Raw genomic sequence first — 11,690 nt, 5'->3', positions numbered from 1 at the left:
CCGCAGCAATAAGCATTGAGAGTTTGTCATATAAGAACCGAAACCGAGAAGCTGATAGAGCCTGCGTAAAAATATCTGCAATCTGCAAGGTTGATGAAACAAACGGAAGCGATATGGTCCCGAGCTGCAGGTGATGATGGGTAAAATGACAATCAATCTCAATGTTTTTCGTCCGCTCATGAAAAACAGAATTCTTTGCAATTTGTATCGCACTTTTGTTATCACAATGCAAGGCAGTAGATGAAGAAATATGAACTCCGATATCCGCAAGCAGCCACCGTAACCAGATAATCTCACATGTAGTTACAGCCATAGCACGATATTCAGCCTCCGTGGAAGATCTAGAGACAACGTCCTGTTTCTTTCTCTTCCACAAAATGAGAGACTCCCAAGAAATATGCAAAAACCAGTGGTGGACTTACGATCATGGCGATCACCATCCCAATCAGCATCACTATATGCACGTAACTCAAGAGAAGACGTCGAGGGAAACAAGAGGGTCTGAAACTGAGTGCCACGAAGATATCTCAGAATACGGAGAACAGCTCCCCAATGAACAGAAGTAGGGGCAGTAACAAACTGACTGACAACATGACCATCATGGGCAATATCTGAACGAGTAACTGTGAGATAGACCAAACTTCCCACAACAGTGCGCTAAAGGTTCGGATCAGACAAAGGAACACCATCAATGGGAGAGTAGCGTGCATTGGTTTCAAGGGGAGTATCAATAGTCCAATTGTCAGAGAGGCCCACCCGTGTAAACAAGTCAGATATATATATTTAGTCTGAGAAAGAAGATACCCTTTCTTAGACTGAGCTACCTCAATACACAAGAAATAACGTAGCAAGCCCAAATCCTTCATAGGAAATCGATGAGCTAGATCATGCTTCAAAGACTCAATACCACCGTGGTCATCACCTGTAATAATCATGTCATCTACATATAAGGATAGAAGAATCCGTCCTGCACTCGAGCATCTAACAAACAAAGTAGAATCGTGATTACTATGGACAAATCCAAGAGAGGTAATAACTGTGGAGAATTTCTCAAACCAAGCGCGAGGGGCTTTCTTGAGACCATACAAAGCTTTGCGAAGCCGACAAACCTCACCCGGCCGGTGCTGAATTCCTGGGGGAGGAGTCATATAAACCTCATCATGGAGATCACCATTCAAAAAAGCATTCTTGACATCCATTTGAAAAATCTTCCACTGTCGAACGGATGCAGCTGCAATCATTGTACGGACTGTCGTCATCTTTGCAACTGGGGAAAATGTCTCCTCATAGTCAAAACCATACTGTTGAGAATACCCTTTTGCTACAAGCCTGGACTTATACCGCTCAACAGACCCATCAGCTTTTGTTTTTATCTTGTACACCCAACGACAACCTATCGTATGTTTCCCAATAGGAAGAGAAACCAAATCCCATGTATGAGTCTGATGAAGAGCAATGAGTTCCTTAGCCATAACATTCTGCCAAAGAGGATCTAAAATAGCTTCTCTATATGATTCAGGTTCAGACAGATGATGGATGCTTGCTATAAATGAGGCAAATGGTCCTGAATATGTAGAGTAAGTAAAACCTGGAAGCTTGGTGGACTTAACAGGACGAGTAGATCTCCTGAGGGGTGGTGGTGGAGGTGGATCCTCAATTTCAATACTCGGAGGAGCAAGATCAGGAACATGGGGAGTTGACGAACTCTCTGAAGAGGTGGGTGTATCATGAGCTGAAGGATCAGGTGGTATAGATGGATCTCGAGTCTGGAAGATGACCATATAACTTCTCAAAAGGAGACATTCCTGAATTCAATGAAGTAGGGATACGATTAATCACATACACAACAGTTAGGACTGTTTCTCCCCAAAAGGCACTAGGGAGCTGCGTAGACAAGAGCAATAAACGGGCAGTCTCAATAATATGATGATGTTTTCGTTCTGCCACACCATTTTGTTGAGGTGTGTCAGTACACGAGGACTGGTGTATGGTACCATTAGAAGAAAGTAACTGAGTAAAATCATTAGAGGTATATTCACCCCCTAAGTCACTACTGAAGCACTTAATTACAGCCGAATGTTGAGTTTTAACAAGAGCTCTAAAATTACTGTAAATATCAAAGAAATCAGATCTGCGTTTCATAAGATAAACCCATGTATATCGAGTATAATCATCTATAGAAGATACATAATAGGTTGACCCACCCTTTGTGGATAATGGTGAAGGACCCCATACATCAGAATGAATAATGTCAAAAGGAGCAGTAGAATAAGACATACTTTTATTGAAAGGTAAAGCAAAGAATTTTTCCAGTTTACAACCACTGCAATCAGAAATATCACAAGTGTCTAAATGACCCAAAACACCACTAGATGCTAAAAAACTCAAACGTGATACAGACATATGTCCCAAACGAGAATGCCAAAGATAAAACTCAGACGACAAAGGACTCAAACGGAAAGAAGATAAATCAATTTTGGAGGCAGCAATAGTAGACACTTTGAGAACCTCCAAGACATACAGTTCCCCCACCCTACGGCCGATCCTAATCACCTTCTGGGTGTGTTGATCCTGTATAACACAGACATAATCAGAAAAGAACACCCAGTTACCAGACTTACATAACTGACTGACTGAGGCAAGATTCAAAGTAAGTTTGGGAATGTAATAAACATTAGGGAGAGTGATATGAGGAATAGAGACAGACCCAACACCCTCAACTAGCATAGATGTATCACTAGCAGACTTAACAGAAATAGATGACACTTGCAACAAAGAAGTAGATGATGACAAATGATGGGTCATATGATGGGTTGCACCAGAATCTAAAATCCACAAAGATGAGGGAATACCTGATGTACCAGATGAAGTAGGACCAGAGTGAGACATAGATGCAGACATGGCAGTGGGATTAAAAGCTAAATATTGTTTGAAGCTCTCAAACACCTTGGGATCCAATGCAGACGGGGGCATGTTTCCAACAGAATCTGTATCAACTGGTGGGATAGTAGCATCAGCTAACTGTGGAGGACGAGGGATCCATGGAGGAGTACCAGATGAACGTGGGTGAGACTTCTGTTGACCAGATCTATTTTGTTGTCCCAACTGAGGTTGACCAGATTTACCCTTGTTGACTAACAATGGACACTGAGCCATCTAATGATTCTTCTATTTGCAGAATGCACACTCATCATAAGCAACCCTTGAAGTTTGTCGGGACTGATTTGAGGAGACAGCAAGCACAGCGGGAGCGGGGGTAGGAATAGAGGTTGCTTTAAACCGTTTATCTGCATGAGACTTGATACGAGTCTCTTATGCAATTAACTCATGGACAACAAAATCAACTGAGGGAAGAGGAGAGCGATGAAGAATTGTTCCACGTAGACCTTCAAAATCAGAACGCAAGGCCATCAAGAACTGGACCAAGCGTTGCTCTACCCTCCTAGCAATGTAAGGCTCAAAATCTTTTAATTCTTTAGATTCAATAAGAGCTAATTGATCCCACATATCAGACATAGCAGCATAGAAATCTTGAATACTCTGGTCATTCTGTTGAAGGGCACGAATATCATATTCTAACTGGTATTGTTTAGCAAAATTGGACTGAGTATACAGTCTCTCCAAGTGATTCCAAACTTCCTTTGTTGTGTGATACTTAGCCAACTGCATACCAATGGACTGAGTAACAAAGTTATTAATCCAAGTGATAACCTTGGAGTTATCAGTCTCCCAAGCATCAAGAAACAAATCAAAATTCTCAGTTTGAGGCACCGAGGGTTTGGCTTTAGTCCCAGTGACATAGCCCCACATATTCTTCCCACGAAGAAAGTTCTTCATAAAGTATCTCCAACACGTATAATTCTTTCCATCTGGACGAGTACTGATTGACTGAAGGGAATCATCATTTCCAGTCATGTTGGCAGCGAATAAATAACCACAATAACAATATAACAATCTAAGAATGAAAGGAGTAACAAACCAGCGGAAGCAATCAATCGGACAACGAATCAACATCGACAACGAATCAACGTAACAACGAATACTGACAACAGGGAACAAATTAACAGCAACAACGAACGAATCAACAACAACAGCGAATCAACACATCAATCTGCTACGAAGGAATCTGCTACAGTAACTCACCGCAGAGTTCGATCCGCGCTACAGATGACTGCTACAAAGGCTTCTAACAACGTATCAAACCTCTGTTCTGATACCATGATAACATTGTGATATGATTATAATAATGAGAAAATACAAGAGTTCTCAATAAAAAGCATAAACACTACAAAGAAGAAAGCGAATATAAATACTAGCTAGACAAAACCCTAATGGGCTAAAGACTAAAGAGCCCATAAGCAAGTGGGCTAATAATATAAAGGCTAACAGTTTCCACGAATCATACAAATCTGGCCCACACAAAAAGCGGGACATAAATCCCGAAAGCACTTACATTGATGGCTCGAGTTCAAGATTAGATGACATGGTTTGGGAGAATTTAGATGAATAAAATTTGGAGAATGGACAAGGAAAAGGCAGCGGGTTGATTGACATATTACATTTCTGTTTTTCTTTGTTTACTCTTCCAGTTTCTGTTTTTAAGTTATTAGAAAACTGTTACTGTTTTGATTTCCAGCATGTAATCTTTACAATATGTGTATTTTGGTATTATGAATTATGGAATCATGAAAAATGTTGTTGGATTGAGTTTATAAAAATATATTGATGGAATTCTGCTTCTAAATGAAATATGTTGCTGAAAGTTATATTTATAAGTAAATTACTGCTAAATATGTGTTCTAAAAATAGGTACACTGTGACATCCCCATTTTTACGGCCAGAAAAGACCGATTTTGTTTATGCTTTATAAAAATCAAAGTATCTCTTTTGATAAAAATGTTGCGGAATTTGTTCCCAGAAAAACATGATAAATTCATTATCAAAGCATTTCCGAAGAAATGTATTATTATTCATTTTTAAAAACATTTGGGATGTCATCGTCAATACAGAAACATAAGCATAAACAAAACTTACATTCATTTACACTAGTGATCTACATCTCTTTTAAATCTCTCAGTGTAAAGTAACTTCATATTGACACCTGTGATTCAAATAAACTGAGTGGGTTAGGTTGGGAAACCTGGTGAGTACATAGGGTTTTCAACCCACAATAATATAATTATTATGTTTAAACATCAAAGAATCAACCCAATTACCCATCCCCATTATCTTCCTTACTCTCAAGGGTCTACCCTAAGAGTCATCTATTCGTTCATTCCGAAGTCCCTTGCCTCCAGGGTTATAAGACAGGCACTAAGTCCATAGCCGCCAATGCTCATTCGTAAAGCACTAAATCCATAGCTGCTAAAGTTCATTCATCGGGTACTAAATCCATAGCTACCAGTGTTCATCTAACAGGTACTAAGTCCATAGCTACCAACGTTTATCAGGTACTAAGTCCATAGCTACCAACGTTTATCCATCAGGTACTAAGTTCATAACTGCCGATATTATTTAGGCACTAAGTCTATAGCTGCCAATGTTCACTCACATCAACTTTCATCCCTCATCATTCATCTACCCATGTTTTACCCAACATACTATCATAGATATGTATATACTGTTTAAATCATTTAAAACATGTATAAAATCGTTCATCCAGCATAGACAGCAAGTACTCTGATAATATGCACACATAGCACGTAGTTTATTTAAAATACTTCATATCTATGTATAAGATGAAAGTAACTATGCACTCACCTGATTAGGTGGTGACTTGGCACTTGAACATCACTTTGTTATCTCAAAACAATTTTTCCTCGACCAAAACCTAGTATAAATACCACTAGGGTTTAGTTTTAACGTTAACCGCGACTAATTAATAGTCTAGCTATTATTATTATTATATAAGCGTTAAATAACACTCAATATAACTCATAATAATAGCCCAAATAATTATTTTAAGGACACAATAACATTACTATAATTATTTGAAAGTTATATTAAAAATTGCGTAGGCGTAGCTCACTTACAGCGAATTTTAAAGAAAACTGGGCTTTGCTCAGAGCAGCGTTTCCGAACCGAAAGACCCTTTTTCTCGGGACTCCGGGAGCCTCGGGGCTTCCTTTAGGGGCTAGGGATTTTTTCCTAGGGCTTAGGGGTGGTTTGGGGAGCTAGAGAGAGAAAGAAACTAGAGAGAGAATGAGAAGTGGTGTGAAAAATCCAGAAACCCTCGCCCCCTTTTATAGTCTGCGAGGCCTCGGACTAAGCTGGGCGTAATCCTTGGCTACGCGGCGCGTATCTTCGGAGGAGGCTGTCATCGAGCCTCCAGCTGTCTTGCACTCGGAACGGATAAGAGCCGGAGTACACGGGGCGTACCCAACTTCGGACGCGGGGCGTAATGGCGAGGCGACGTGTCCGAATCCGAAGACCAGACCGTGATCAGCAAGCGACGGCCCTGATTGAGCCACGTCATCACCCCCCCCCCCCTCGCAGTTTCGCATTTTTCTTTCCTAACTTCTAAAAATCATAACTTTTGCATACGAGCTCCGTCTTCGACGTTCTTTATATCCACACGTAGGCGGGAACGTACTCTACAACTTTCGTTTAGACTCCATCGGCTAATTTTGAATTTATTTTAAAAGTTATACTTTTAACAGGCCGGGACAGGATTGGTCCGTTAAAAATTCATAATTTCTTCATCCGACGTCCGTTTTCGTCAGTCTTTTTATCGTTATGCTACTATTAATGAGATCTTCAATTCTCGTTTACGTTGTGTCGGCTAAAAACCGCTCGATCTAATATTGGAACTTCGGGCTGTACACTGTTAAGCCGAAACTTCAAAAAATCATAACTTCCTCATACGAAGTCAGATTTTGGTGTTCTTTTTATGGACGCTCTCGGTTTAACGTATTCTACAACTTTCGTTTAGATCGCTAAGGCTAAAACTTGCTCTATCATAAATTCACTATTTACGCTTCCCGGTGTCGTGCCCGTTTTGCCGTAAAACTTCGACGGGTCATAACTTCTTCGTTATCACTAGGATTTCGGCGTTCTTTATATGTACGGAACCCTTGAGACATATTCTACAACTTGGGTAAGATTATTTATTCTAAATAATCTTTTGTCGAAAAGTCGTTTTCAACCCTTATTATCTCTAAATTGACTAGCCCGGATCTACGGGCGTTACATACACCGTATCGGGATCAATGGTGCACCGTACCAGACACATACCGAAATGAACCTACCCCCGTCGTACCCAATACGCCCAACCTCATGAATCCCGTTCCCGTACCATGTTCCTGTACCACGAACTATGTGACATTGGGCAAGGAACTCCTTGAAGAAAAACGTAATCTACAGTAGATGTCCTTAACAAATTCTTCAATGAACTCCTTCTCTCGCCTGAAACTTGATTGTAAGAACCACAAAACACAATACAAAAAACTAAAATACCAAATTTGGAGATTTAATTTATCTAGATGTCCAATATTATAAATTATTAGGCTATTATGTTTAATTAAGTTTTTCATGTCAAAACTTTCACATATTTTCACTTCTAACTATATAACCATCTAAGAGCATCCATTATAGGAGCTTTTTCATTCTAAAAAAGCAATGAAAAGGCTCCCTCCCTATTATTGGAGCGTTTTCATCATTTTAGTGGGTCTCATTCATTTATAGGAAACTCTTAAATAGCCAATATAATAAATAAAAGTTTGTAGGTCCCATAAATAAGTTGATGGGTAAGCTCTACCATTATGGATGCTCTAATGTGTTGGATCAAAATTTGTATGTATAATAAGACCATACATGTCATGTTATATTATCATACATACTTATAAAGCTAACATTTTTCCTTAAACCTCATGCATTTGAAACCCCCATAAAAATTTGCAAACACCTCATGCATTTGAAACCTCCTATTTTAATGAATACCACTCAAAAGTCTCTCTTAATAATGATTAACAATTCAAAGGTTTTATAACTTATATAATATATTTAATAAACAATTAAGGGATACTCTACTATAAAAAGGTCAATATTTTTTAGTAGACATACAAATACAAATCACATACAAAATTCACAAAGAAAACAAGTTTAAAGTTTTTTGTGTTGGTTTGAGTGCTTTGAACAATTTTTCGAGTCATGTTATTATGTTGAAGTTTTTAATTTGTAAGTTTGTTATATACTAATTCTTTTTTGTATTTTTTTTATTTAAGTATTCTTTTAAGAATATCATTATATGTTGTGGTTGCAATTTTAATGTAAATTAGATTAGATTCATGTTATCGATCATATGTTATGGAAGGTGATATATATATATATATATATATATATATATATATATATATATATATATATATAATATTTAATTAACTATTGTATACATGTTTGTATGTTCATGTTGCTTCAAAACAATAATTAATTAAAAATCATGGATATGTCATATTATCCATACTATCCATGTAAGCATTTTTTAAAATGCAAATTGTCTATCTTACCACTTCATATTTTAGTATATGTTTAACATGTTAATTATAATAATAAGTGCTTTTTAAAAGTTTCTTTCACTTATAAATAATAACAAGTGGTTTTAAAATTAATAAACAATAATTATAAATAATAAAATCAAATTACATGGATATGGCATATTATCCATGCAAGTCTCTTTTAAAATGCAAATTGTCTATCTTATCACTTTATTATTTAGTGTATGTTTCACATTTTAATAATAATATTAAGTGTTTTTTAAAAGTCTTCTTTAACTTATTATTAATAATAAATGGTTTAAAATTAATGAATAACAATTTTAAATGATAATAACATCAAATTATAAATTACATTTAGCTATAAATAAATTGTATTTTAAATGAACATCTTTATTGAAATTAGAAAATGATCACATAAGTAAAAATATAATTAATCAATAATAGTAATTGTAAAAATAATATTAAATAGATAATTATATTTGATTCTATTAATGAGGAATGTGGGTTGATGTCAATGAATATTATTGTTCAAAATAATTGCGATTATATATATATATATATATATATATATATATATATATATATATATATATATATATATATATATATATTAGTGTAAAAATATTATCTCAAAGTTAATGTCAATAACATAACCATTTTGAACATATATTTTTCAATATTTTAACAATATATTTTTAATCTTTGCTGTGCAACGCACGGTAATTCGTCTAGTACTACTTATAAGTAGAAGCGTCTGTTTAGTAGTAGTTAAAACACATCTGATACTATAATAAATGCATAGAAAATTCATATTTTGATTTTTAATGGAAAGCATATTAGATTGACCAAATGATTAATCGATCTATTTAATTAAATTTTTTTAATGAGGTTTAACTAGAAATCTCGAAATGAAACCTTGCATTTGATAATGATGTTTAAGCCTCAATTTATATACAAAGAGATTACCTAAACAGGAAACTAGATAAAAACTACATCAAGAACTAATAAAACCTTATACTACTTATATCTTTAACACATAATAACAGATGTATAGCATATTTAACCCAAAGCATTATTAGAAAATGTTAAATTGGATAATCACTTAGGCATCTTTATCCAATTTAATTAAATGACTTAATGAATTAATATAAGAAATTGAGTAATCTACCCATAATATAATGTGTATTTGAAGAAAATAACCAAAAAAAATGTTTTTGGAAAAAGAACCATTAAGTCTGGAATAGAGGATTCCAGACTGGAAAAAAATACTTTTTCTAACAAAAAAATAAATTTCAGACAAACATTCCAGAATCCGGACCAATTTCGGAGTTCGAAAAAAAAACTTTAGAATTTTAAGAATAAGTCTGAAATCCGATAAATAGATCCGGAATTTCGAGAAAAAAGTTTCATATTAGTAAAATCTAACAAAAAATTAAACAAACATAATAAATAGGAAATATAAACGATAATATGATTAAAATCAAACAATTGATTGATAAACGTTGATATTAAACACTTCAAAATGAATATTTCTTATATAAGTAAAGTCTTCTTTGAAAAAAAAGATGCCAAAAAAAACTCCTAAATTTGAAGAACAGTCTGGAATGGAGCATTCGGGAGGAAATGGTTATTTTTCAAAAGCTGAAAAAATGGTTATTTCAGTAAAAAGCTCATTTATAATGGTTACTTTACTTAATTTACTATTAAGGGGGTGTTTGGATAGGGAAAAATAGGCTGCTTATTGCTTATTGCTTAATCCCACCGCAATAAGCAAATTTAAGTGTTTGGATATGAGTCTTTAAAAATCAGCTTATTGCGGTAGGAATAAGCCAAATAAGTTGATTTTAATAAGCAGAGGGGGGAATGCTTAGTGCTTATTGCTTATTGCTTATTGGTCATTTTACTCATATAAGCTGTTTTGTTTGCCAAACACTTAAAATGCTTATTCCCACCGCAATAAGCTAATCCAAACACATTTTAAAAAAGTGTTTATTCCCACCGCAATAAGCAAATAAACAATAAGCTAATAAGCTAAAAACTATTTATCCAAACACCCCTTAATATATGACATCACATAATTGAATATTACATTTAACTTGATGCATCATGGTACGATTTAAGTATACAAAAAAATGTGTTTTTTTTCTGACATTAAGGAAATATAGCCTTCAAAGAAGATGACAATGATAGTTCATGTGTTTACAGACGCATGTATTAATGTATATATGGGTAAGAAAGTTATTACCTGCCATTTACGTTCCTCCCTTTCAAATTAGCAACTTCGGTAAGAGCTTGAATCCATCTGTCAATCCTTTGAGCCAATTGACTTCTTTTATTTGCATTTGTCTCTCCTTTCATTTTTTGTTTATGTTTTGCCATTGCATCACCAAAACTAAATTATTGCTTGCGGATATGGCTGGGCTCAACATGATAGAATATGAGGATAACAATGTGGTTGGAGGTCCTATGTTGTTTAAGTATCAGTACCAATTCATCAAGACACCATGACGAATTAGCATAATTCTTGGAAAACACAATAATAGAAGCCCTAGATTCTTTAATTGCACTCTCCAATTCCGGTTTTAGATCTTCTCCGGTTTCAATCTCTTCATCATCCAAAAAGGTAGAAATATTGGCGTCTAGGAGGGCCTTATGGAGATGATCAATGAAACTATTACGAGTATCATCACCTCGAAAATTTAGAAATATGTCATATTTATGATGACTAGTAGACCAAGAAGATGATCCTTGGATGAGTTGAGTAAGAACAACCATTATGAGAGATGGACAGGTACGTATGAGTGTTAGTGAACGTATTTTCCCATAATTCAATATGCATTGTACAAAGGTATATAATACAAGGTTGCCTTCTTGGGCTATATATATAAAAGATACGTATAAACTAATGGGCCTAATAATACAATACATGAAATACATAACAATAAATATAATTGGTATAATATCCGCTAACATCCCCCCCCCCCACAGTTTAATCGGGAGGAGCATTCTGAATGTTCAAACTGGTCTTGAAATCGTTGAAGAGTTGTGTCGGAAGTCCTTTAGTGAAGATGTCAGCATACTGAGCGGATGATGGAACGTGAAAGACCCGAACAACTCCATGAGCAACCAAATCACGCACAAAATGAATGCCAATCTCAATGTGTTTTGTGTGTTGGTGTTGGACTGGGTTCGAGGTCA

General features: G+C 35.5%; 1 protein-coding gene across 1 annotated transcript; it reads right to left on the bottom strand.

Moving 5' to 3' along the window:
• Nucleotides 1-10,889: 10,889 nt before the first annotated feature.
• On the bottom strand, nucleotides 10,890-11,267 carry LOC145122073 (toll/interleukin-1 receptor-like protein). The gene has a single exon (XM_079057743.1). The coding sequence runs from the start codon at nucleotides 11,265-11,267 to the stop codon at nucleotides 10,890-10,892; it is 378 nt and encodes a 125-aa protein (XP_078913869.1).
• Between the last annotated feature and the right edge of the window lie 423 nt (nucleotides 11,268-11,690).

The sequence above is a fragment of the Lactuca virosa genome, chromosome 1 (genome assembly GCF_052849685.1).
Source record: "Lactuca virosa cultivar CGN04683 chromosome 1, Lactuca_virosa_CGN04683_v6, whole genome shotgun sequence".
Classification (NCBI taxonomy): Eukaryota; Viridiplantae; Streptophyta; class Magnoliopsida; order Asterales; family Asteraceae; genus Lactuca; species Lactuca virosa.
The sequence above is the reverse complement of the archived record's forward strand: the minus strand, read 5'-3'. Positions and strand labels throughout refer to the sequence as shown.

Bases quoted from the DNA above. Each gene is read 5' to 3' on its own strand.
- LOC145122073 (XM_079057743.1), bottom strand. From the start codon at position 11,267: ATGGTTGTTCTTACTCAACTCATCCAAGGATCATCTTCTTGGTCTACT.